The sequence below is a fragment of the Piliocolobus tephrosceles genome, chromosome 15 (genome assembly GCF_002776525.5).
Source record: "Piliocolobus tephrosceles isolate RC106 chromosome 15, ASM277652v3, whole genome shotgun sequence".
NCBI classification, from domain to species: domain Eukaryota; kingdom Metazoa; phylum Chordata; class Mammalia; order Primates; family Cercopithecidae; genus Piliocolobus; species Piliocolobus tephrosceles.
In genome coordinates, this window is record NC_045448.1 from 75042066 (window position 1) to 75068274 (window position 26209).

The 26209-nt window shown below is 49.3% G+C and overlaps 3 protein-coding genes across 3 annotated transcripts; 2 read left to right on the top strand and 1 right to left on the bottom strand.

Annotated features, from left to right (window-relative positions):
• Nucleotides 1-12318: 12318 nt before the first annotated feature.
• On the top strand, nt 12319-18213 carry INO80B (INO80 complex subunit B). Its single transcript, XM_023188001.3, has 7 exons — nt 12319-12464; nt 12695-12887; nt 13107-13225; nt 13395-13564; nt 14632-17050; nt 17177-17353; nt 17525-18213. Exons 1-5 carry the CDS (start codon nt 12356-12358, stop codon nt 15160-15162), a joined length of 1122 nt encoding a protein of 373 aa, XP_023043769.1. The 5' UTR covers nt 12319-12355; the 3' UTR covers nt 15163-17050; nt 17177-17353; nt 17525-18213.
• WBP1 (WW domain binding protein 1) lies at nt 15753-18213 on the top strand. The gene is made up of 4 exons (XM_023188002.3): nt 15753-15980; nt 16948-17050; nt 17177-17353; nt 17525-18213. The coding sequence occupies exons 1-4, from the start codon at nt 15912-15914 to the stop codon at nt 17983-17985; spliced, it is 810 nt and encodes a 269-aa protein (XP_023043770.2). The 5' UTR covers nt 15753-15911; the 3' UTR covers nt 17986-18213.
• Nucleotides 18214-18386: 173 nt separating this feature from the next.
• On the bottom strand, nt 18387-22616 carry MOGS (mannosyl-oligosaccharide glucosidase). The gene is made up of 4 exons (XM_023188000.3): nt 21916-22616; nt 21516-21742; nt 20520-20716; nt 18387-20342 (listed from the first exon to the last, which is right to left on the bottom strand). The coding sequence occupies exons 1-4, from the start codon at nt 22265-22267 to the stop codon at nt 18605-18607; spliced, it is 2514 nt and encodes an 837-aa protein (XP_023043768.1). The 5' UTR covers nt 22268-22616; the 3' UTR covers nt 18387-18604.
• Between the last annotated feature and the right edge of the window lie 3593 nt (nt 22617-26209).

Consider the following 26209-nt stretch of genomic DNA (forward strand, 5'->3'; position numbering starts at 1 on the left):
AGATATAGATATAGATATAGATATAGATATAGATATAGATATAGATACAGATATATCAGCTGCTTTGCTGGATGGCTGGACTTACCCAGCTGGACTTATGACTCCCTGCTTCCATAAAAACAGGGTTCCCTTCTTGCCCACTCCGGGGAAAGCCCAGTGGAAGAGAAGGAAATGGTAAAGGATTAGCTTGCTGACTACACATAAAGGGATCTCCTGAAGGTTTCAGAACACAGACAGAACCTGAGAAAGGGTGAGGCTCCTACATAGCAGGCTGGCTGGACCCAGAGACATACCAGTCTTGAGCTCTTAGAGAGTCTAGATTAGAAATTTCTGCTACAGCAAATCATTCAAGATTCTTTTGGAAAAGCTGACTGAAAATTACTAAAGCAAAAGGGGAAATGTATTGGCTCCTGGAACTGAACCAATACAAACAAATGAGCCAGGGGTCAAGCTTTAGATGTGGCTTGACCCACTCATTGAGTGTCAGGAAGATCCAGTCTCTTCCCAACACTTGGCTCTACTTTCCTCCATGTTGGCTTCACTCTCTACAGTGTAACGAAATTGCTGCCCAAAATTCTGGGTCTACATCTTTTCAGGCTTAAATTCATCTGAAAAGAGCATCTGTTTCCTGAGGCTCCTACACATGTCTGGGATTCACTGAGACATTTAGGATCATTCATCCATCCCAAACCAATCACTGGAGCCAGAGAGTGGCCAGATATGAACCAATTGCTGTGGCTAAGGAGGTTCTAGGTGCTAGCTGGCCAGGCCTGGGGTCACTTGCCCATTCCTGGAGACTAACCAGAACCCAGTGAACTGGGAGGGAGAAGGTGGGGTAGGGTTGTTTCCCAAAGAATGTTCCAACCACTACCACCAGAAGGTGACAGAATGGAAAATGAACAGGAAAAACAACCAACATCCTCTACACACAAAATTTTATATGGAGAAGAGAGTTCTTCTGGTCAGTAGGAAAGGCAGATGAAAAGATTTATAAAGTCCATGGCATCTGAGATTAACCATAAAAGATGTGTGAGGGGAAAGAAAGGGAAAGATAGTGTTCCTTAATTTCTTCAAATTCTCATCATCACTCATCTGAACTGTGAGCCTTCTAGGGAGGGGCAGTCTGTCTTGTCCCCAGTGCCTGGCACATAGCAAGTGATCAATAAACATCAGTTGAAGTAAATAAACGAGAAGCATGCAGATTTGAGAGTCCTTGACTGAGATGTGCCATCCTGTTGGACTAAGACAGTTCATTTCAAATGTTTGCTTTTAAGCAATAGAACCTTTTTTTTTTTTTTAATGAAATCTTACTTGAAATGTGTGAAATCAAATCAGAGCTGCTATGATGGGAATAGGTGCTGGAGCCTCATGCCTTGCCTACCCACAGGTGCTCAGCCACTCCCTGCTCCCCCAGTGAACACAAGCTATATGGAAAGGTTTGAAAACCTCTGGCCTGGCCGGGTGCAGTGGCTTATGTCTGTAATCCCAGCACTTTGGGAGGCTGAGGCGGGTGGATCGCAAGGTCAGAAGATCGAGACCATCCTGGCTAACACGGTGAAACCCCATGTCTACTAAAAATACAAAAAATGAGCCGGGCGTGGTGGCGGGCACCTGTAGTCCCAGCTACTCAAGAGGCTCAGGCAGGAGAGTGGCATGAACCCGGGAGGCGGAGCTTGCAGTGAGCCGAGATTGCGCCACTGCATTCCAGCCTGGGTGACAGAGTGAGACTCCCTCTCAAGAAAAAAGAAAGAAAAAGAAAACCCCTGGCCTGAGACCCAGGAAGGAGGCAGAGGAATGGAGGATCTTCGAAAAGGAGGTTGAGCTCAAATCCTGCCTGAGACTTTGTACTCAATGTGGCTGAAGATTTTGGGGAAGGAGGGACATGATCAGGTTTATCTTATATAATATATATATATATATTATATATACATATGTGTGTGTGTATATATATATATATATCTCACTCTGTTGCCTAGCTGGAGCAACGTGGTGCCATGATAATGCACTGCAGCCTCGAACTCCTGGGCTCAAGCAATCCTCCTGTCTCAGCCTCCTGAGTAGCTAGAACTAAAGGCATGTACCACCATGCGAAGCTAATTTTTAAAATTTTTTTGTAGAGACAGTGTTGTACAGGCTAGTCTTGAACTCCTGGCCTCAAGTGATTCTCCTGCCTCAGCCTCCCAAAATTCTGGGATTACAGGCATGACCACTGTTCCTCAGTCCAGAATTAACTTTAGAGATTGTAATTTGGCAACCTTTTCCATAAATCAGTTGGAGGAGTTGTGACTGGAGTCAGGGAAGCCAACTAACACTGCACTCAACTGAGGGAGGAGAGATAAGGGTCAAAATTTCTATGATTTTTTTTTTTTTTTTTGAGATGGAGTCTCGCTCTGTCGCCCAGGGTGGAGTGTAGTGGCACGATCTCGGCTCACTGCAAGCTCCGTCTCCTGGGTTCACGCCATTCTCCTGCCTCAGCCTCCCGAGTAGCTGGGACTACAGACAGGTGCCCGCCACCACGCCTGGCTCATTTTTTGTATTTTTAGTAGAGACGGGGTTTCACCGTGTTAGCCAGGATGGTCTCGATCTCCTAACCTCGTGATCCGCCAGCCTCAGCCTCCCAAAGTGCTGGGATTACAGGCGTGAGCCACCGCGCCTGGCTGGATTTATTTATTTATGTATTTATGTAGGTATGTATGTATGATTTTATTTTTATTTTTGAGATGGAGTCTAGTTCTGTCGCCCAGGTTAGAGTGCAGTGGCGCAATCTCGGCTCACTGCAACCTCTGCCTCCCAGGTTCACACGATTCTCCTGCCTCAGCCTCTTGAGTAGCTGGGATTACAGGCACATACCACCACGCCCGGCTAATTTTTCTATTTTTAGTAGAGACGGGGTTTCACCATGTTGGTCAGTCTGGTCTTGAACTCCTGACCTTGTAATCCGCCCACCTCGGCCTCCCAAAGTGCTAGGATTACAGGCCTGAGCCACCGCACTCGGCCGGATTTATTTTTTAAGTTAAATTTTCATTTGAAAAATATTTGAAAGTACATGTACGTTTTTTAAACACTATAAATGCCACTGTTTTTTAAATAATGTAAATGATGAAAACAATGAATAAAAGTATGCCTTCCCCATCCTCAATTATTTCACTTCCAGAAGAAAACAGTGAGACAGTTTGGTGCATTCAAGTGCTGAAGCTCACACCAGCGGCTTATGTTGCTGACTTTTCTGGAATTGGGCATGCCAGTTGCTAAACATTGCCTTAATTAAAAATTAAGTTACCGGCTGGGCGCAGTGGTTCACGCCTGTAATCCCAGCACTTTGGGAGGCCAAGGCAGGCAGATCACAAAGTCAGGAGTTTGACACCAGCCTGACCAACATAGTGAAACTCCATCTCTACTAAAAATACAAAAATTAGCTGGGCACTACTTAGGAGGCTGAGGCAGGAGAATTGCTTGTACCTGGGAGGCGGAGGTTGCAGTAGGCCGAGATTGGGCCACTGCACTCCAGCCTGGGCAACAGAGCAAGGCTCCATCTCAAAAAATAAATAAATAAATAAATTAAATTACATAAACATATAGCTAAATAAATTTTATTAAAGCAAAGGTGATAAATATTCAAAACTCATCACTTCCTGAGTATTTTACTGCATTTCACTATGAGGTCTTGAGTAGTTCCCATCTGTAGTATCTGTATGGAGGGAATGCTATATATGCCAATGCACATCTCTTTCCACCTCTGTATTCAGTGATGTCTCATTTGAAATTGGCCATGGTGGGAGTACTTACACAACAGAAATAGGTGAACATAACAAATCCAGCTTGTTGTTTGTTTGTTTGTTTTCCCCTGGGGAGCTTTTGTTAAACATTTATCAACATGCCACTGGTTTGGTGCACAGTCTTTCCAACTTTATCCTTTTGTTTATGTCTATATCTGTATCTCCCCAGCTACGAAACAGATATGTGGGAAAGGGGCTGTGGGTCACCTAGTGTTCAAATCATCTTATATTTCTGCACAATTCCCCACTGTGGACAGTATTGACAGAATGAGCTCTAGCCCCTTTATGGTAGTTGGAGAACATTTATTCTTCTTCCCACTTTTTCACAGCCTAAAGGTAGGCACTTGGCCTAACCCAACTAACTGGAATGTTTCCAACTGGACTTTGAATATTGAGGGAGTGCAGACAAGACCTAGCCAGAGTTCATGATATACACTCAGTGCACCTGCAGCACCTGAGAAGGGCGTAGCAGTGCCAGTAGAAGATTCTCACAGCAAGTTCAAGTGGCCTGACTTCAGTGTGGCCTTGGCATAACCTTAGCCATAGGTTCATGCTGCCTGGCCTCCTTTGAGTCTTGCTTCTTACCAGGGAAAGTACGAGACGAGCCCCAAAACATTTTATCCAGGGAAATAAAAACATTTTATCCAGGCAAATTTGAGTCTCACTTCTTATCCAGGGAAAGTACGAGATTAGCCACCTGGCATGGTGGCTCATGCCTGTAATCCCAGCACTTTAGGAGGCTGAGGGAGGAGGCTCACTTGAGCCCAGGAATTTGAGACCAGCCTGGGCAACATAGTGAGACCCTGTCTCTACAAAAAATAAAAAAGATTGGGCACGGTGGCTCACGCCTGTAATCCCAGCACTTTGGGAGGCTGAGGCAGGTGGATCACTCGAGGCCAGGAGTTCAAGACCAGCCTGGCCAACATGGTGAAACCCCATCCCTACTAACAACACAAAACAATTAGCCAGGCGTGGTGGTGGGCACCTGTAATCCCAGCTACTTGGGAGGCTGAGGCAGGAGAATTGCTTGAACCCAGGAGGCGGAGGTTGCAGTGAGCTGAGATCCCACCATTACACTCCAGCCTGGGCGACAGAATGAGACCGTGTTTCAAAAAAAATGAAAAAAAGGCTGGGAGTGGGACTCATGCCTGTAATCCCAGCACTTTGAGAGGCCGAGGCGGGCAGAACATGAGATCAAGATTACCTGGCCAACATGGTGAAACTCCATCTCTACTAAAAATATGACAATTAGCTGGGCGTGGTGGTGCACACCTATAGTCCCAGCTACTCGGGAGGCTGATGCAGGACAATCGCTTGAACCCGGGAGGCACAGGTTGCAGTGAACTGAGATCGCGCCACTGCACTCCAGTCTGGTGACAGAGCGAGACTCCGTCTAAAAAAAAAAAAAAAAAATTAAATTAAAACAACAAAACAAAACAACGACGACAAAAAACTACAAATAAAAAAGTAGCCAGACATGATGGCACTAGCCAGTCATCCCAGCTACTTGGGAGGCTGACAAAGGAGGATCACTTGAGCTTGGGAGATTGAGGCTGCAATAAGCCAATAAGCCATGATTGTGCTACTGCACTCCAGCCTGGATGACAGAGCAAGACCTTTCCTTAAAAAAGAAATAAAAAGGCCGGGTGCGGTGGCTCAAGCCTGTAATCCCAGCACTTTGGGAGGCCGAGACGGGCGGATCACGAGGTCAGGAGATCGAGACCATCCTGGCTAGCACGGTGAAACCCCGTCTCTACTAAAAAATACAAAAAACTAGCTGGGCGAGGTGGCGGGCACCTGTAGTCCCAGCTACCCGGGAGGCTGAGGCAGGAGAATGGCGTGAACCTGGGAGGCGGAGCTTGCAGTGAGCTGAGATCTGGCCACTGCACTCCAACCTGGGTGACAGAACGAGACTCTGTCTCAAAAAAGAAAAAAAAAAAAAAGCTCAAAGAATGTTGGAGACATGTCAAAATGATAAGAAACCAGCTTAAAGGAATACTCACTGGCCAAACCTGTGAGAAATTTGAGCATCGAGCCAGGCATGGAGGCTCCTGCCTGTAATCCCAGCGCGTATGGAGGCCAAGGCAGGAGGACTGCTTTTGCCTAGGAGTTAGAGAATAGCCTGGGCAACATAACCTGAACCCTACAAAAAATTTAAAAAATTAGTTGGGCAGGGTGGCACATCCCTGTAATCCCAGCTACTCAGGAGGCTGAGGTGGGAGGATCAGTTGAGGCCAGCAATTCGAGGTGGCAGGGAGCTATGATTTGGCCACTACAATAGAGCTAGACTCTATCCGCCTCTAAAAATTGAGCATCATAATAAGTAATGACAGCAATGGATTACAACTCACTGCTTAAAATTGGAACCCATACTGAAACAAATAAATATGTATGTAAATAAATATAAGAGAAAGCTCTTATAGTAGAATGCTAACTAATACATGTAACTGCAATAATGGAAATAGATCACCATTTGGCAATTATTATAGTAGAGTTGATTCATACAGTAGACATCAATGGATACAAAGCCTGGTGGGTGGAGGTTTGATGGGGAATGGGATATTAGGGTAGTTGCTGAGTATTTCCCAGAAAATACTTATTAGTTGGAAAGGCAAAAATGGTGATGTTACAGTGGAGGAAATTGGCAGACAGCATCTTGACCACCAGGTGATCAAGGTTAATATCATCAGTGGTGGGAACGGCTGACATCATGGGCCTCCCAATATGACACACTGAGAAGAACACAGTATAATGTTTTTGTGGGCCGGGCACGGTGGTTCACGCCTGTAATCCCAACACTTTGGGAGGCTGAGGCAGGAGAATCGCTTGAGCCCAGAAGTTCAAGACCAGCCTGGGCAACACAGCGAGACCCTGTCTCAAAAAAAAAAAAAAAAAAGAAATCAATTGTGTGTGTGTGTGGTGTTCTTGCCAAGAATTTATAAGTCTAGGCCAGCCATGGCGGCTCATAGTGTAATCCCAACACTTTGGGAGGCCAAAGTGGGCAGATCACTTGAAGTCAAGAGTTCAAGACCAGCCTGACCAACATGGCAAAACTCCATTTCTACCAAAATATACAAAAATTAGCTGGGCATGGTGGTGCACACCTGTAGTCCCAGCTACTCAGGAGGCTGAGGCATGAGAATTGCTTGAACCCAGGCAGCAGAGATTGTAGTGAGCCGAGATCATACCACTGCACTCCAGCCTGGGTGACAGAGCAAGACTCTGTCTCAATCAACCAATCAATGTATAAATCTAGACCTGAGGAAACACCAGACAGACCCAAGTTGATGGCCATCCTATACAATTAAAGACTTCTACCCTTTAAATTTGTCAAGGTCATGAAAGACAGGATAAGAGTGAGGAAATGTTCCAGATTAAAACAGATTAAAGGGACTTAATTTAAAAATGTAATACATGATCCTAAATTTGGATCCTGGATAAAAAGAAAAAGCAGGACCAGGCACAGTGGCTCATACCTATAATCCCAGCACTTTGGGAGGCTGAGGCGGGTAGATCACCTGAGGTTGGGAGTTTGAGACCAACCTGACCAACAGGGAGAAACCCTAGCTCTATTAAAAATACAAAATTAGCATATGCCTGTAATCCCAGCTACTCAGGAGGCTGAGGCAGGAGGATCACTTGACTCGCGAGGCAGAGGTTGCAGTGAGCCGAGATTGCACCATTTCACTCCAGCCTGGGCAACAGGAGCGAAACTCCATCTCAAAAAAAAAAAAAAAAAAAAAAAAAAAGAGGCCAGGTGTGGTGGCTCATCCCTGTAATCTCAGCACTTTGGGAGGCTGAAGCTGGTGGATCACGAGGTGAGGAGTTCAAGATCAGCCTAGCCAACACGGTGAAATTCCATCTCTACTAAAAATACAAAAATTAGCTAGGGATGGTAGCAGGGCCTGTAATTCCAGTTACTTAGGAGGCCAAGACAGAGAACTGCTTGAACCCAGGAGGTGGAGGTTGCAGTGAGCCGAGACTGTGCCACTGCACTCCAGCCTGGGCGACAGAGTGAGACTCCGTCTCAAAAAAAAAAAAAAAAAAAAAAGGGGGAGGTATTTCACAGTTTTACAGTTGCTGAAATTTGAATGGTGTCTGGATTAATGTTGTATTAAGTTAATTTCCTGATTGGGACAGTTGCACAAAGCTTACAGAAAACTGTACTTGTTTGAGGGAAATACACACTGAATGATTTAGGAGTGAAATGACATCACATCTGCGACTTGCTCTCATATCGATCAGAAAAAGAATAATGACGTAAACTAAAAATAAAATTCTGAGTCCCCCAACCATGTTGGGCCATTCCATGTTAACCTGAAAAACTAGTATAGGCCATGATGGGAAAGGGGGGGCTGGACATGCCTTGTTATACCCTCCTCCCTTTTGGAAATACTGTTATAACAGACTCTTCAAGTCTGATAAGAAACATTTACAATGTATTCTCTCTGAAGTCGGCTACCTGGATGCTTCACTTGCATGATAAAATCTTGGTCTCCACAACCCCTTATGTCAACCCAGACATTCCTTTCTATTGATCCCAAGTCTCTAGACAATAATTTAACTCTTTTTTTTCTTTTGAGATGGAGTTTTGCTCTTGCTGCCCAGGCTGGAGTCCAATGGCTTGATGTCAGCTCACTGCAACCTCTGCCTCCTGGGTTCAAGTGATTCTCTTGCCTCAGCCTCCCCAGTAGCTGGGATTACAGGCATGTGCCACCATGTCCAGTTAATTTTTGTATTTTTAGTAGAGACGGGGTTTCACCACATTGGCCAGGCTGGTCTTAAACTCCTGGCCTCAGGCGATCCACCCATCTTGGCCTCCCAAAGTGCTGGGATTAGAGGTGTGAGCCACCGCTGTCAGCCAATAATTTAACTCTTTCAACCAATTGCCAATCAGAAAACTTCTGCATCTACACAATACCTGAAAGCCCCCACCTTCCAGTTGTCCTGCCTTTCCAGACCAATCCAACATACATCTTACATGTATTGATTGATGTCTTATGTCTCCCTAAAATGTATAAAATCAAGTTGTAGTCAGATCACTTTGGGCACATGTTCTCAGGATCTCTTGAGGGGTGTGTCAAGGGCCATTGGTCACTCATATTTAGCTCTGAATAAATCTCTTCAAATATTTTAGAGTTTGACTTTTCATTTACAATGATAATGGGCATAAACACAGATAAATGTTAACAATTTCAGAATGTGCCCCACCCCCCAACCATGTTGGGCATTCCATGTTAACCTGAAACACGTGGAATGTTTAAGGAGATAAGAAAGTTTTGGCCAGGCACTGTGGCTCACACCTGTAATCCCAGCAGTTTGGGAGGCTGAGGCAGGAGGATCGCTTGAGCTCAGGAGTCTGAGACCAGCCTGGACAATATGGCCAAACCTTGTCCCTACAAAAAAAAAAGAAGAAGAAGAATTAGCTGAGCATGGTGGTGTGTACCTGTAGTCCCAACTACTTGGGAGGCTGAGGTGGGAAGATCACTCAAGCCTGGGAGTTTGAGGCTGCAGTAAGCCATGTTTGCACCACTGCATTCCAGCCTGGGAGACAGAGCTAGACCCTGTCTCAAAAACAAAACAAAATAAAACAAAAACATTATTAGAGAAAGTTATTTGTATTCATCTTGCAATTTTTCTGTTTGAAGTTATTTCAAAATAATTGTTTAAAATAAGACTAAGAAGTCTTTCAGAAGAAGAGTGCCTCTCAGCCTATAAACATGCTCAAATCTCTCTCACTCTAAACAAAGCAAAACTAAAAACAAACAAAATAATGAAGCCAGTTGTCACTTACTGTTGCCACTTCCTCCCTACTGGGCATCATGATGCACAGGAAACACCACTGGGCCAGGTGTCAGGAAGCCTCTGTTTGAGTCTGGCTCTGCCACTCCCTAACTTTGTGACTTTGGCAAAAACATTTCTTTTTCTAAGCCTCAGTTTCCTCATTTATAAGATGAAAACAATGGTATCTTCCTTATGGAGATGCTGTGGGGGCCAAGGGAGAGAAGGAATATAAAGGCAGGTTATAAACTCGAATGTATTCTACAAATACGAATTGCAAGTGATCCCTCACTGTAACTCCTGGTGATAAGAGTATTGCCTTCACACCATGATAAAAGCCATTCTCTTCTTGGAGCTCAGCCTGCCCTCTGAAGGACTGTACCCAGCTAACTACAGCCTTAGTCCCTTGATACTTTCTGCCTCTCCTGACCTTCTCAACCCTGTCTGGCCCCTCTGCTCGGCTGTGCAGGACAGGTGCTCACTTGTTTCTGTTCCTAGTTCTTTTCCTCTTATCTGCTTCCTCTTTCTGGGTGTCTCATATGCTTCCATCACTTGGGGACCTCCAGTATTACGCTGATGACATCCCCACTCATACTTTCAACCTTGGCTTCTCTCAGCTATTCCACCTCCACCCAGGCATTCCCACAGGCACTTCAAATTCACCTTGGGCAAAACTAAATAATTCCCTTCTTAACTTGCTTCTCTTCCTATGTTCTCTTCCTTACTGAAAATACCATCTTCCCACTAAATACTTGGACTAGAAACCTATAAATCACTTATTATTATTTGCTTACTGAAGCATCTACTATGTGCCTGTGCCTGCTGACACCCTAGGTATCGTGCGTTCTTGATTTCCTCTATTCCTTGAAAGAGCCCTCATGGGGTGGATCCTACTGTATTCCATCTTATAGAGTTGGATTCTGAGGGTCAGAGAGCTTAAATAATTTTAAGCTCAAGGTTGCATAGCTAATAAATGGTGAAACTGGGATTTGATAATAGGCTTGTCTGACTCCAAAATCCCTTTTCATAATCACATACTACATGACTTCATCCTGGATTCCCCCAATATAATTGCTCATTGATTCTTGATAATGTTATCACTAAAATGTAAGAGACAAGAGGAATGAGTTCTTTCTTTTTTCACTGCTGTTACCTTGCTCAGACACTCATATATATTTAGATATATGTATATAGGTGTTTTTTTCCAATTATAAACGTGATATATATTGGCTGTAAGAAAATACATTACAGATCTAGATAGTGAAAGTTCCTCAACCCCAACTTCTACAGTTAACCAATATTAACAGGTATACATTCCTCATTTTTTTCTATGTATTTGCTAGTATATTATGCTTTTAAAAATCAGATCACATAATCCTGAAATTTACTTTTCTTTTCTCTTCTCTTTTTTTTTTCTTCTTTTTTTGAGACAGAGTCTCGCTTTGTCCACCAGGCTGGCGTGCAGTGGCACGATATCGGCTCACTGCAACCTCCACCTCCTGGGTTCAAGCGATTGTCCTGCCTCAGCCTCCAGAGTAGCTGGGACTACAGGCGCATGCCACCAAGCCAGCTAATTTTTTTTGTGTGTGTTTTTAGTAGAGACGTGGTTTCACCATATTAGCCAGAATGGGGGAATTCACTTTTCTTATTTCATGTATCAACACATACAAACCTACCTGCTTTTATATCTTTTTAAAAATGAGGTAAAATATACACGTTTTATACAAAATTCAAAAGGCGCAAAAGGGTATAATAATAAAAAATAGGTAGCCATCCACCCTTGTTCTCCATCTGCTCATCAGCAAATGACTCTTACCAATTTCCTAGGTAGCCTTCTGGAGCGCCTCATTTCTTTTCCAAGCTACTTCACATCCCACTGTATGGATATACCAAGTTCATTAGGACACTCAGATTGCTAAAATTCTGTGTCAATCTCATTAATTACTTATCACTCAACTTTTCTTAGCAATATGGTGTTCCACATTGTACAGCTGCACCGTAATTCATTTATTTATTCCTCTACTTATGAAAATTGAGGCCGGGCGCGGTGGCTCAAGCCTGTAATCCCAGCACTTTGGGAGGCCGAGACGGGCGGATCACGAGGTCAGGAGATCGAGACCATCCTGGCTAACATGGTGAAACCCTGTCTCTACTAAAAAATACAAAAAACTAGCCGGGCGAGGTGGCGGGCGCCTGTAGTCCCAGCTACTTGGGAGGCTGAGGCAGGAGAATGGCTTAAACCCGGGAGGCGGAACTTGCAGTGAGCTGAGATCCGGCCACTGCACTCCAGCCTGGGCGACAGAGCGAGACTCCGTCTCAAAAAAAAAAAAAAAAAAAAAAAAGAAAATTGAAATACCTAAGAGCATTTGCTTTGCTCTGGTCTTAGGGCACTCGTGCTGTTTAAGCATTTCGGCCATTTTGTCATCAGTATAGTTTATGTATTCCTCCACCCAACTGTGAGTTCCTCAAGGACAGGGGCGGTGTTCATATTCATCTTTGCATCCACTTAGACTAGCTTCCCGCACTTGGTCTGGCGTATACATTCACCAAACTCGAGTTCAATAATTGACTCACCCGCGTTGAGCTCTGAAATCTAGTGTGGGGAGGCGGAGCCAGGGGAAAGCCCTGCCCATCTGGGCGGTCCCGACCTCAGAGGGACCGGAACGTTAGTTGGAAGGATTCTTGTTTCTCAGGGACGATTTTGGACGCGAAGCGTGCCCCGCACAAGGATGGTTGCTACGAACGGGAAGTAACTGGTTATTTTGCTGGCTCCAGTTTTTCCGCGGGGCGGAAAAGGTATGTCTGCGTGTGTCCCAACCATTTCTAGTCCCCTTTCCTTGCAGGACCTCATGAGTAAGCTGTGGCGGCGTGGGAGCACCTCTGGGGCTATGGAGGCCCCTGAGCCGGGTAAGCGCGAATAGATCAAGCAATTTAGGACGTGTAGGAAAAGAATTCCCGTTCTTTCTCCTCGGAGAGTCCAGGGTACTTCGGCCACAGGTGGGAAGGAGAAAGGCGGTGCTGTTGTTATGGTAACAGAGCGTACTGCGGAAAGGGTGGGATCGGTAGGGGCTTAGGTTATTCAGGGCTTCCCCTGCCACCCTCCGGCCGAACACTGTCGACAGGCGTTCTTTCCGCAGGAGAAGCCCTGGAGTTGAGCCTGGCGGGTGCCCATGGCCATGGAGTGCACAAGAAAAAACACAAGAAGCACAAGAAGAAACACAAGAAGAAACACCATCAGGAAGAAGACGCCGGGCCCACGCAGCCGTCCCCTGCCAAGCCCCAGCTCAAACTCAAAATCAAGCTTGGGGGACAAGTCCTGGGGACCAAGAGGTGAGGCCAAGAGGGTCAAAGTTTTATAAGGGGAACTTTAGGATCAGAGAAAGTAGTTAGAAGCCGACTGGGCTTTCTAGAAGACCGAATGGACACTGTGACTTCAGGGTCCAGGTTTAGGCAGCAAGAGTCTAAGAGGGTGGGGAAAGTTGGGTGGAGCTACTGCGTAGGAGGAGGAGACGCTTGCTCATTTTAAAGAGTAGTGTTGCTTCTCTGCAGTGTTCCTACCTTCACTGTGATCCCAGAGGGGCCTCGCTCACCCTCTCCCCTTATGGTTGTGGATAATGAAGAGGAACCTATGGAAGGAGTCCCCCTTGAGCAGTACCGTGCCTGGCTGGGTGAGAAGGATCTGGAGGTGGGGAAACTGGGTTTCTTACTATACCCGCCTAAGGAAAGAAGGTTGGTTCTGAAATGGGTTAGGATTTTCCATATCCCAGTATTAACTCAGCCAAATTGGAGTGCACCATCTGAACAATTCTATTTTTCTTTCCCCAACTTCCTTCCCAGATGAAGACAGTAATCTCTCTCCCTCTCCACTTCGGGACCTATCAGGAGGGTTAGGGGGTCAAGAGGAAGAGGAGGAACAGAGGTGGCTGGATGCCCTGGAGAAGGGGGAGCTGGATGATAATGGAGACCTGAAGAAGGAGATCAATGAGAGGCTGCTTACTGCTCGACAGGTATGTTGGCTCATTGTTTATTCACTCACCAAAGTATACAGTATTGAGAACTCTCCACGACCCAAGCACTTTGCGTGGCAGTGGGGATATTGATAGTGGAGAAAAGACAGACAAAGTTTCTGTTCTCCTGGAGCTAGTATTCTAGTGTGTGTGTTGAGGGGCTGGGAAGTAAATAAGTCAATAAATAATTTCAAAAAGCTATATGGTTTATGACAGAATAGGGTGATGAAATAGAAATGGCGTAAACAAACAAACAGAAAATGACAGAAGAGAGACATTAGGGTAGTTAGAGAAGGCTTCTCTGAAGAGATAACATTTGCAATACCAGAGGAGCTTTTCCAGCAGAGACCAGCAGGCGCATAGACCTTGAGACTGGAACACGTCTAGCAGAGTAAAGGAGAAGAAAAACTGGACAAGCCACTGAAGGGCTGTACGCAGAGAAGTGACATACTTGGTTTACATTTCAATAGATTACTCTGGCATCCTTGTGGAGAATGAATCTCCGTGGAGACAAGAGATAGAAGTATGGAGACCAACTAGGAAGCTGTTGAAGTAATCAGCCGAGAGGCAGTGGTTGCTTTAACCAAGACCAAAGTGGTGGAGATGGAGAAAATCATATGAAATATGGCTATAGTTTGGAAGTAGATACTTTTGGGGAGGGGAATGGAGAGAAAATATATCAAGGCTAAGCCTGGGATTTTGGCTTCAGCAGTTATCCAACTGATACTCTCTACTGAGATAAGATTAGAAACAACGGATCTCTGGGAAAGCTGGTACAGTTTTGGTGCACAGGTCAGGCAGGCAACATTATTGATGCTTCTCCCCTTGAGAGTTAAGGACCTAAAGCTGAATGTCAGGAGATCTGGGATGAGGCAGTATTTATGAAGAGGAACCTATGGAAGGTGTCCTGGAGAGGGTGCTTATTAATTAATATCCCTTCTCCCAAGGCCTGCGCTGCTCAGGACCCTGCCTTCCATGTCCCTTCTTTCCCCTCCCCCGATCTGGCCGACCTCGCCTCTCCATCCTCCTCCATTTTCAGACAGCACCCCGTCTCTGTCTCTCCCTAGCGAGCTCTGCTCCAGAAGGCGCGGAGTCAGCCTTCCCCGATGCTGCCGCTGCCTGTGGCTGAGGGCTGTCCAGCTCCTGCCCTCACAGAGGAGATGCTGCTGAAGCGCGAGGAGCGGGCGCGTAAGCGGCGGCTCCAGGCGGCGCGGCGGGCAGAAGAGCACAAGAACCAGACTATCGAGCGCCTCACCAAGACTGCGGCGACCAGCGGGCGGGGAGGCCGGGGAGCCGCACGGGGCGAGCGGCGGGGAGGGCGGGCTGCGGCTCCGGCTCCCATGGTGCGCTACTGCAGCGGAGCACAGGGTTCCACCCTTTCCTTCCCACCTGGCGTGCCCGCCCCCACGGCGGTGTCTCAGCGGCCATCTCCCTCAGGCCCGCCTCCGCGCTGCTCTGTCCCCGGCTGTCCCCATCCGCGCCGCTACGCTTGCTCTCGCACCGGCCAGGCACTCTGCAGTCTTCAGTGCTACCGCATCAACCTGCAGATGCGGCTGGGGGGGCCCGAGGGCCCTGGATCCCCCCTTTTGGCTACGTAAGGCCCTTACCTAACCTGGACTCTGCGCCCTGTCCAATGCCCGCTCTTGAGTGTCTTCCCCACCCTATTAAATTTCATCCGGTGCTTTGGCTTGTACAGAACTGGGGGAGTGGGATGTTGTGGGCAGACCAGTCTCCGGTATACACATATTTTGCCCCTGTCGGAGCTTGCGTCGATGCCTGGGGCTTGGAAAGCACCGCAAGAAACCGGGCTGGTTTGCGCCCAGAGTCGGACCGACTTTTGGGACCCCACCTCTTACAGGCGGGATTACCTGGCGGTCTCCGGCATTTGGCGTCATTCTGAAGACATGGCGCAAGCCAATCAGCGGTAACCTTGGTCTTCGGGGCGGCTGTTCGTTGGTTGATATGCCAGAGCCTGTTCTGCTGTCTGTATTGGCTATTGCCGCTGTCAGTCAGGGCCGTGGGTCGAACCTTCCCCTACTCTTTGTCTGTACAAGCTCTTGTTGTCTGGGAGAGCGGTGAAGGCGCTGCTGTGGATTGGTCACAGGGAGAAACCTCTTATCTGTTCCTATTGGCCTGTCCGTCAAGGGACGATGCTGATTGGTAGGGCAGAGCAATCTGAGTCCTAGTTGGTGGAGTTCTCCCCGGATGGAAGCTTAGGCCGCGTAGTGATGGTGGCGGCAGCGAAGATGGGCCGGGCAGGGACCATGGCGGTGGCAGCAGAGGTGGCAGGGGCGGGGCGGCTGGCGGTAAAGGAGGCTGTGGTCCTCAGGGGGCTGTAGGTGGAGGCATGGCTCGGGCCAGCAGCGGGAACGGCAGCGAGGAGGCCTGGGGGGCACTTCGGGCATCGCAGCAGCAGGTATCCCAACAGCTCCAAAGCCTGTCACGACAGCCATTTGTCTTTCCCCTTTCCTTGTCCCTTCCTTTTGGGGGTGGGGGAGGAACTCACGGAGCCAAAGGTACTGTGAAGTTCCTAAATATGTCCCACTCTTTGTCTAAACTTTGTAACGTAGATGCAGCAGACTTTTCCTGTAGCCTCATAGACCCCATCCCATGGCTGCAGTGGAAGCTTGCGGTGGCTCTCCAGTGACCAGAGGCATAGTGAGGCAGGCCCCAGGGAGGCTCCCTCTGTCTTGCAACAGTTATTTGTGATCTTTTTCTGTGTGCCTGTTGTCACAACAGAGTCCGGCAGCGTCTTCTCTTGAGGGAGCAATTTGGAGAAGAGCTGGAACCCAGACTTGCGCCCTGGATGCCATCCTTTATCATCCACAGCTTCCCATCTGGTTGGGAGCACTGCTCTGGGTCTCACACTGCCCCTCCTCTGTCCTAGGGAGCCTGAGGCCCAGGGGTGGAAAGATCCAGTTGGGGGTGGGGGTAGTGAACCGCGCAGGATAATGAAAGCAACTTGCTTTGGAAATGACCTTCCCTTGCCCGTTGTCTGAGACTAAGATTATCTCAGACTGTCTTCTGGCTTCTGCCAAAACACTCCCTTAACAGAAAGCACCGGGGGGATGGGGGTAGGGGGGTTGGGGAGGGTGAGGCTTGAGTGTGAAGGAAGTCTCATATATGCAGACCTGAAATCTCCCTCTTTGTATGTCCAAACTTTTGTCTTGTTCTCTAGACTGATTCTTGCTATTCCAAATCCTCTTCCACGTTGACAGCCCTTCAGATATTTCAACACTCCTCTCAGCATCCTCCACTTCCCCCATCTCTCCAAGCTGAACTTGGTTCACAGGGTGGGATTGTGTATGTGCATGCAAGAGGTGGGGGTGGACAGTGCCCTGCGCTGGAATCCCCCTTAGTTCTAAGTGCCTCCTTGCCCCCAGCTTCGAGAGCTGTGCCCAGGAGTGAACAACCAGCCCTACCTCTGTGAGAGTGGTCACTGCTGTGGGGAGACTGGCTGCTGCACCTACTACTATGAGCTCTGGTGTAAGTCTCCAAGAAGGCTGTTTCCAAGTCCCTGTGCCCACCCTCCCTTGGACCTCAGAATTTCGGCCTTCAGGGCCCTTCTCTGCATGAAAGATGCCTGAGTTGCTCCCTCCTTGCCTCTTGCAGGGTTCTGGCTGCTCTGGACTGTCCTCATCCTCTTTAGCTGCTGTTGCGCCTTCCGCCACCGACGAGCTAAACTCCGGCTGCAACAACAGCAGCGGCAGCGTGAAATCAACTTGTTGGCCTACCATGGGGCATGCCATGGGGCTGGTCCTTTCCCTACTGGTTCACTGCTTGACCTTCGTGAGTGACTTGATGCTCTGGGTCAACTACCAGTGGCCCTCCCCAAACCAGGACCCCAAATCATCTGACATTCCCTTTTCTACACATTTCAAAGTATTTTTCCCTAATATAAAAACTAGCACCCTATACCTGGTTGCCTTCAACCAATTATGCCAATTTTCTCCCTTGCAGGCCTCCTCAGCACCTTCAAGCCCCCAGCCTACGAGGATGTGGTTCACCGCCCAGGCACACCACCCCCCGCTTATACTGTGGCCCCAGGCCTCCCCTTGACTGCTTCCAGCGAACAAACCTGGTGTTCCTCCTCATCCAGCTGCCCTGCCCACTTCGAAGGAACAAATGTGGAAGGTGTTTCCTCCCACCAGAGTGCCCCCCCTCATCAGGAGGGTGAGCCTGGGGCAGGGGTGAGCCCTGCCCCCACACCCCCCTCCTGTCGCTATCGCCGTTTAACTGGTGACTCCGGTATTGAGCTCTGCCCTTGTCCTGCCTCCGGTGAGGGTGAGCCAGTCAAGGAGGTGAGGGCTAGTGCCACCCTGCCAGATCTGGAGGACTATTCCCCTTGTGCACTGCCCCCAGATTCTGTACTGCAGGTCTCTCCCATGGGGCTGTCCTCCAGTGAAGGGGACATCCCATAAGTAGTTCTGAGAGGGTGGGTGGGTGGGTTACTTGCCCACCAGAAACAGCCCTAGTCCCACCTCCTTGCATTCCCTTTGGCCCCTTCCTGCCTACCTAGAATCTGCCTGAAAGGGCTGGAGCCCTGAGGAGAGGGGCAGTATTTGGGGGACTGTGCTAGCTTTACCCCCACAAGACATCAAGACATATACACAGGAGCCTTTGATCTCATTAAAGAGATTTGAACCAGCCACTTGTGGATTTGGGTGGACTAAAGCTCAACTCACTGCATTGCACTTGACCTGACTGGGTTTGAAGGGGACAGGTTATGGCCACTTGACCCCACCTTCCCTGAGGACAGCAGACAATCCTGAGGCCTGGACTGACCTAAGGCCTCTTGGTGAGGCAAATCTGGCAAAAGCAATAGAGTTCAAAATGTTTTTTCCAATTTATTTAGAAAAATAGGCTCTGAATTCACATTCACCCCAGGGCTATGTGGGATGACAGTAAGGAGACACCTGAGATGAAATGAGGAAGGTTTGAATTACTGGTATCCAAGGGACTGGGGGCAGAAGCCAGAAGCCTTTGTCCCTCTAGAGCCAGAGTGGCATGAGTGGCCTGGCTCCCCTCCTCTCCCTCCCTTCAGTAGTCTTCAGCCATGGCCAGTAAGACAAGGCTGGTCCAGCCGTGGAAAGGGCGGCAGCCCATGCCTCGCCCGTCTCGGTCACTATACTGCTCCCAGAGAAAGCCTGTAGCCTGGTACTGGCGCCATACATTGCCTACCACATTGGCACGGAGCTCACTGTGGAGTTTGGCAGCCCGAGCCTGGTGAGGACCCTCCAGATGCCCATAGTGGTGGAGTGCTCCCAAAGCCAGGTAGTTGACATTGAGCCACACAGCACCCCGCCAGTAGGGGGGATCATGCTCTGAATTGCGCTGGCCATAAAAGGAGCTGGAGGCTGCAAGGGAGCGTAAACCAAAGGGGCTCCAGAGATGGCGGCTGTCAGCTAGAATGTCCAGCAGGGGCCCAAGGCGGGATGAGTTGGGGTCCAGCAGTCGCAGCAGCAAGGGAAAAAGACTGACATAGCCAAGGGCATCTACATACTGCAGTCGAGGTTGGGGCCGGCCCACCACCCGAACCAGCCCCTGAGGGGGCCTGGGCTTCAGCTGTACTGCTTTTGTGTGGTTCCCGAAGTCTGCAAAGACGCCTAGCTCTGGGGCCCAGTGCAGCTCATCCAGGCTCTCTGCTGCCTCCAGTGAGGCAGCCAGTGGGCCCAGCTCAGCAGCCACCTCAGCCTCGCCCAGATACTCTGCCAGCCGCGTCAGCACACGGGCACCCAGTGCCACCCAACATCGCAGGTCCAGGTGCCGTTCGGTGACTGAAGGGTGTGAAGCCCGGGGGTAGTCATCCAGCCCAGAGGGTAGGGTCTTGGGGTTCAGTAAGGTTGGTAAGGCAGGGTCCCGTCCCCGCCAGCGGTAAGATAGTGGAACTGGGCCTGCCTGGCTCTGATGAAGCCAGGAGAACCAGGCATGCAGGCGGGGGAAGGCCTTTCGGAGGAAGGCCAAGTCGTCAGGGTCACCAACCTCTAGCATATGGGCTACAGGCAAAAGTAGGGTTGGGGGGTTGGCATGGACTGCTCGTTGCACTAGGAATTCTGGAGGTACCCGGGCTCGGGCCTCATCCCCCAGTATCTGCTCCCTCCCAATCCAGCCATCAGCATTTAGCAGCCCCAGCCAGTGGCCCAGGGCTTCCCGGGTGAGGGAGGGATCCCACCGCTGAACCACCAGCTGGTGAAAGCCCTCATCCCAAAGGAAGCCTCGTGGGAAGAATGACCGGGAAGGCACCGCTGTAAAAAGAGGTAGGGGTGGAAAGAGGGCTGGGTCCACCTTCTGCTCAGACCCTTCCACCCCCATGTCTGGCAATACCAGTCCTTGTCCATAGAAGTAGCCAATTCCACCAAGGAGGCTGCTGAGGGCAGCCTGACCCAAAGCCTGCTCGCCAGGGCTCAGGCCCTTCTCCTTCAGCTGGAAGGTCTTCTCAAAGCGCTCTCTAAAGGCTTCAGCATGGCTCTCCAGGGCATGGGTCAGTAGACTGCCTGCCAGTCTTGGTAGGACTTGATTTCCTCCTGCCTGGGCACTGCCCGATTCAAACACAAACTCTAAGGAAAAGGGAACTTTCAGGGTCACCTGCTGTATCAAGAACTGCCCCTGCCCTTGCCCACTTGGGCCTCTGTCCTCCCACTTCAGAGATCCTGGCAAGCCGAGGTAGCGTTCAGGGGAGGCCCCTGGGGGCCGATGCTGAAACCAGCTATTTAGGCGACTCTTTACCATCTCTGTCAGCAGGGGCAGTCCTGGGTTGGAGGTCCAGAAGACATTGTAGCTTGAAGGGGAGAAGATAAATAGGAAATATTATTCAAGAGAAGGCAGTGGGCACTATAAAGAGAAATACGAAATGTTCAGGAGTCAGGTTGGGAGGTGTCAGGCAGGGGACATGGAGACTAGTGAAAATGGGAATAACCACCCCTTCCATCCCTGAACATTCTCTTCCCCCAATTACCTGCCATACTTGGGGGCTGTATCCCCTGGACTAGTTGGTGGCAGAAGTGTAAAACGGAAGTCACCAAGTTCACTGGTGTGCCCACTGATGAACTTCAACTGCCCTTTGGACCCAACCTCTGGTATTAGGACTTCATTGCTATCTGTCACCACATAGAAGAACAGGGAGACCAAAGGGATGGCAGAGGTACCTGAGGCCTAAGTGACCAAGGAGGACAGAAAAGAACAGTGTTAGACTGGCATTCTCTCTTGAGAATCAGCCTTAGTGAGGGAAAGGAACAGTAGGCAGGGGTAATGTAAACAACATACATGTGGCAGTACTGAGGGTCACTGAGGGTAACCAGGTACACCCAAGTGGGATGAGATAAAGAGCCTTGCACTGGGTGCCCTGGAAGATAACAGTATACTTTTGTACTATGTCCTACACTAAGAACTCTACACAGTTTATTTCATTTAATTCTTCTTCTTTTTTTTTTTTTTTTTTTTTTTTTGAGACACAGTTTCGCTCTTGTTGCCCAGGCTGGAGTAAAATGGCACGATCTTGGCTCAGTGCAACCTCCACCTCCCGGGTTCAAGCAATTCTCGTGCCTCAGCCTCCCGAGTAGCTTGGATTACAGGCATGCGCCACCATGCCCGGCTAATTTTGTATTTTTAGTAGAGACGGGGTTTCTCCATGTTGGCCAGGCTGGTCTGGAACTCCCGACCTCAGGTGATCTGACAGCCTCAGCCTCCCAGAGTACTGGGATTACAGGCGTGAGCCACCGCGCCCAGCCTCTTTTTCATTTAATTCTTACAGTCCTGTGAGTTAGGTGCTATTATTATCTACATTTTACATTTTACAAGCAAGGAAATCAAGGCTTAGAGATGCTCATAGAGGCAGTTGTTTAAGGCAGGATTTAAGCCAGGCAGCCAGAGCCCACTTCATGCTGCATTTGCTGGCAGCAAGGGAAGGATAGAGGGGGTCTGGGCTGAGAAAAGGGTGTCCTGAGGCCCTGACCTGAGGCTCTACAGTCACTCTCCAGCTCCAGTCCCCTCCGTGCTGACCCCCAGGCCTCTTGACGAACTCAGTGGTGAGCCTTAAGGCCCCATCCTGGATGTGCTGCCGCCCGAAGGAGAGGCCGTCGTGGAACTCCCAGCCATAGGGACCCACACCGTCCCCCTGCTCACACGTGTGCCTGAGCTTAGGAGTCCCCGGGGTGGTGCCCTGCTGCGCCCACATCAGTCCTGGGGGTAGAATGGCCACGTAAGTCAAAGAGCAGGGGACCTGTCCCTCCGGGTCTCTGGGTCATCCCTCTTCATAACTCTCCTGATCCATTCCTCCCCACCCTTGATCTGGCTTCAAGCTGGGGCGCCCAGATTAGGAGTCCGCCTGCCTGCCCGCCCTGGGGCCCGGTTACCGGTGAGGAGTGGCTTCGGGCTGCGGGTCTTCATGCCGAAGTAGACGTGAGGGCGGTAGGTTCCCCAGAAGAGGTCCGGGGCCACGGCGGGGCTGGAGGAGTCGGCAGGCAACACAGGAGGCGCGGAGTGCAGCGTGACCGCCCGCCGCGCACGGTGCCACGCCAGCACCCAGCGACCCGACATGCCCAGGGCCAAAGACAGGACCACGACGGCCAGAGCCACTCCTCCAGCCGTGCTACGCGGCCCGCCGCCCCGGCCGTCCCGTCGCCCGGGGCCTCCCCGAGCCGCCCTCTCGACTGTCCGCACTCCCTCTGCCGGCACTGCGCGGCGCCGCCGCTCGCCCCGAGCCATCCTGGCACTGAGGTCCGCGTCGCGAGAGCTCAGAGAGGCGGCAGTGGAGCCGGGGTCCTGCCTTGCCTCTCCGGCTCCAGCTGCTCGCCCCAGCGACCACCGTCCGGTCAGCGACACCTGCCAGCCCGCGCCTGCGCCTCCGCCTCCGCGTCAGCCTCCCGCCGGAAGTCCCGCCCCGCCACGTTAGGTTAAGTCCCCGAGTCCGGAACCACTGCCTGCGGCTTGGCTTGGGGTTAGTTTACAGCGTCCGTCCTGGGCGTTGGTCCACCGGGACTGCGCTTATCTGGCAACTCCATGGAGTTCACAGGCTCGGAAAAACCAATCTAGCCTTGGGCTGAGGCATGAGAATCGTTTGAATCCGGAAGGCGGAGGTTACAGTGAGCCGAGATTGTGCCATTGCACTCCAACCTGGGCGACAGAGCGAGACTTCGTCTCGGAAAAAAAAAAAAAGGACTGATGTGGCCAGGCTCGGAGGCTAACATCTGCAATCCCAGCACTTTGGGAGGCGAAGCAGGTGGATCACCTGACATCAGTTCCACACTAGCCTGGTCCACTTGGTGAAACCCCATCTCTACTAAAAATACAGAAATTAGCCGGGTGTGGTGGTGGGTGCCTGTAATCCCAGCTACTCGGGAGGCTGAGGCAGGAGAATTGCTTGAATCCGGGAGGCGGAGGTTGCAGTGAGCCAAGATCCGGCCATTGCACTCCAGCCTGGGCAACAAGAGTGAAACTCTGTCTCAAAAAAAGAAAGGAAAGAAAGAAATAAGGAAGGAAAGGAGGAAAGAAAATACTGATGCTTTATGCGACACGACCACTTATATTTCACTATAATCTGACTTCTGGCCCCACTCTCCACTGGTGGTAGACTTTTTGCTTATTAAACAATCATCTGACCAAACCCAGTGGTCAGTCCTGTTTTTGTCTTTCTTGCTACCATTGCATTTGTCCACATCCTTATTGTAGCACTTACTACATACCTGTTTCATTATTCATCTTTGTATCACAGTACTAATCAATTATAGGCGTAAGGTAGATGCTAAATATTTATAAATTCAACAAATGTTTATTGTATACACTATATTGCATTATGCAAGGTGCTGGGGACTCAGAGAAAATGGCCCCAACCTCAAGTTCACAATCTAGAAGCACAATGCCAGCACTCAGTGCATGTTCAACCATGCCCATTTTTTTTAATTTGATTTTTTTTTTTTTTTTTTGAGGTGGAGTCCTGCTCTGTCACCCAGGCTGGAGTGCAATGGCGTGATCTCGGTTCACTGCAACCTCTGCCTCCAGGGTTCAAGTGATTCTCCTGCCTCAGCCTCCCGAGTAGCTGGGATTACAGGCACCCACCACCACGCCCAGCTAATTTTTGTTTTTTTAGTAGAGATGGAGTTTCACCAGGTTTGCCAGGCTGGTCTCGAACTCCTGACCTCAGGTGATCCAACCACCTCAGCCTCCTAAAGTGCTGGGATTACAGGTGTGAGCCAACACACCTGGCCAGACCACCCCGATTTTTACAGATGAGAAGAGTAGTTAAGATTGACCCAAAATAACAGCCAGTTAATTTTGGAGCTGGGGAACTCAAATCCAGGTTGTTCTTTTGACTTTAGAATAAGGCCTCTTAGGCCGGGCACAGTGGCTCATGCCTGTAATCCCAGCACTTTGGGAGGCCAAGGCGGGCAGATCACCTGAGGTCGAGAGTTTGAGACCAGCCTGACCAACATGGAGAAACCCCGTCTCTACTAAAAATACAGAATTAGCTGGGCATGGTGGTGCATGCCTGTAATCCCAGCTACTCGTGAGGCTGAGGCAGGAGGATCACTTGAACCCAGGAGGCAGAGGTTTCAGTAAGCCGAGATCGTGCCATTGCACTCCAGCCTGGGTGACAAGAGCGAAACTCTGTCTCAAAAAAAAAATAAAAAAGGAATAAATAAGGCCTCTTAGATAACAGCAGTTACTATGCTCCCAGCAATGTTTTAGGCACTTTACAGATATTAATTCATTTAATCTCCTCAACAGTCCAATGAGGAAAGTACTATTATTTTCATTTTACAAATGAAATTGGCACTGAGAGATTAAATAATTTGTCTAAAGTCATACAGCTATCTAAGAACAAAGCTAGGATCTCAACCCCAAGCAGTCTGGCTCATTACAACAGTATACTGCCTCCTCCTAGCTTTCTTTTTTAAAGGGGGAGGGGAAAAACAGTCCTTCGAAGATAGCACCCTTTTAGACAGGGAAAAGGTATAGTAATGCTGCTGTGGGAGGGTCATAGGAAATGTATCCGGCAAAGTACACAGCAGGCCACTGACTACAGATCTTTTGTTACCTAGCTGAGCATTGTGAAGGTGTCTAAAGCAGTGGCTTTCAACCATTTTCCTACAACCCACAATAAGAAATAATTCCATAGTGCAACCCAGTATGTGCAGATACACATGCACACACAACTTATATACAGGATTACAGACTTAAAACGAGTTTCGTAAAAGAATACTTCCAACTGCGTGTGGTGGCTCACGTCTGTAATCACAGCACTTTAGGATGCCAAGGCAGGAGAATCGCTTGAGTTCAGGGGTTCTAGACCAGCCCGGACAAGATGAGGAGAGCCCCCCCCCCGATCTACAAAAAAATTAAAAATTAGAGTTGGCCAGGTGTGGTGGCTCACGCCTGTAATCCCAGCACCTTGGAAGGCTGAGGCGGGTGGATCACCTGAGGTCAGGAGTTCGAGACCAGACTGGCAAACATGGTGAAACCCTGCCTCTACTAAAAATACAAAAAATAGACGGGCATGGTGGTGCACACCTGTAATCCCAGCTACTTGGGAGGCTGAGGCAGGATAATCGCTTGAACCTGGGAGGCAGAGGTTGCAGTTAGCCGAGATGGCACCATTGCACTCCAGCCTGGGGTGACAGAGCAAAACTCCGTCTCAAAAAAAAAAAAAAAAAAAAAAATTAGGGCCCAGCACGGTGGCTCACACTTGTAATCCTAGCACTTTGGGAGACCAAGACCAGTGGATTTCTTGACATCAGGAGTTCCTGACCAGCCTGGCCAACATGGTGAAACTCTGTCTCTACTGAAAATACAAAAATTTGCTGGAAATCGCTTGAACCCAGGAGATGGAGGTTGCAGTGAGCCAAGATTGTGCTCCAGTGCACTCCAGCCTGGGCAACAGAGCAAGACTCCATCTCAAAAAAAAAAAAAAAAATTAAGCCAGGCATGGTGGCTCATGCTGTAATCCCAGCTACTTGGGAGGCTGCGGTGGGAGAACAATCCCAGCTACTTGGGAGGCTGAGGTGGGAGAACTGCTTCAGCCCAGGAGATGGAGGCTGCCGTGAGCTACGATTGTGCCACCGCACTCCAGCCTGGGTGACAAAGCATGACTTACTCTATTTAAGCTTCCTATTCTAAGTGCCATGCAGTCTGATTTTTTTTTTTTTTTTTTTTTTTTGATGGAGCCTTGCTCTTGTCAACCAGGCTAGAGTGCAGTGGTGCCATTGGCTCACTGCAACCTCCACTTCCCGGGTTCAAGCAATTCTCCTGCCTCAGCCTCCCAAGTGGCTGGGATTACAGGTGCCAACCACCACTCCTGGCTAATTTTTTGTATTTTTAGTAGAGATGGGGTTTCACCATGTTGGTCAGGCTGGTCTCAAACTCCTGACCTCAGGTGATTTTGCCCACCTCGGCCTCTCAAAGTGATGGGATTACAGGCATGAGCCACTGAACTCAGCCTCAGTCTGAAAATTTTTATTCTATTCTTTTTTTTTTTTTTTTGACAGAGTCTCACTCCATCACCTGAGCTGGAGTGCAGTGGCATGATCTTGGCTCACCGCAGCCTCTACCTCCTGGGTTCAAGCAATTCTCCTCTCTCAGCCTCCTGAGTAGGTGGGATTACAGGTGCCCGCCACCACACCCAGCTAATTTTTTTGTCTTTTTAGTAGAGAC

Coding starts and splice junctions, on each gene's coding strand:
- MOGS (XM_023188000.3), bottom strand. CDS start 22,267: ATGGCTCGGGGCGAGCGGCGGCGCCGCGCAGTGCCGGCAGAGGGAGTG. Junction 20,717..21,515: donor GAGTGACTGTAGAGCCTCAG/GTCAGGGCCTCA, acceptor TTGGTCACTTAG/GCCTCAGGTACCTCTGCCAT. Junction 20,343..20,519: donor ACAGCCCCCAAGTATGGCAG/GTAATTGGGGGA, acceptor CTCCCCTTCAAG/CTACAATGTCTTCTGGACCT.
- INO80B (XM_023188001.3), top strand. CDS start 12,356: ATGTCTGCGTGTGTCCCAACCATTTCTAGTCCCCTTTCCTTGCAGGAC. Junction 12,465..12,694: donor TATGGAGGCCCCTGAGCCGG/GTAAGCGCGAAT, acceptor TTCTTTCCGCAG/GAGAAGCCCTGGAGTTGAGC. Junction 12,888..13,106: donor CAAGTCCTGGGGACCAAGAG/GTGAGGCCAAGA, acceptor GCTTCTCTGCAG/TGTTCCTACCTTCACTGTGA.
- WBP1 (XM_023188002.3), top strand. CDS start 15,912: ATGGCTCGGGCCAGCAGCGGGAACGGCAGCGAGGAGGCCTGGGGGGCA. Junction 15,981..16,947: donor TTCGGGCATCGCAGCAGCAG/GTATCCCAACAG, acceptor CCTTGCCCCCAG/CTTCGAGAGCTGTGCCCAGG. Junction 17,051..17,176: donor CTACTACTATGAGCTCTGGT/GTAAGTCTCCAA, acceptor TGCCTCTTGCAG/GGTTCTGGCTGCTCTGGACT.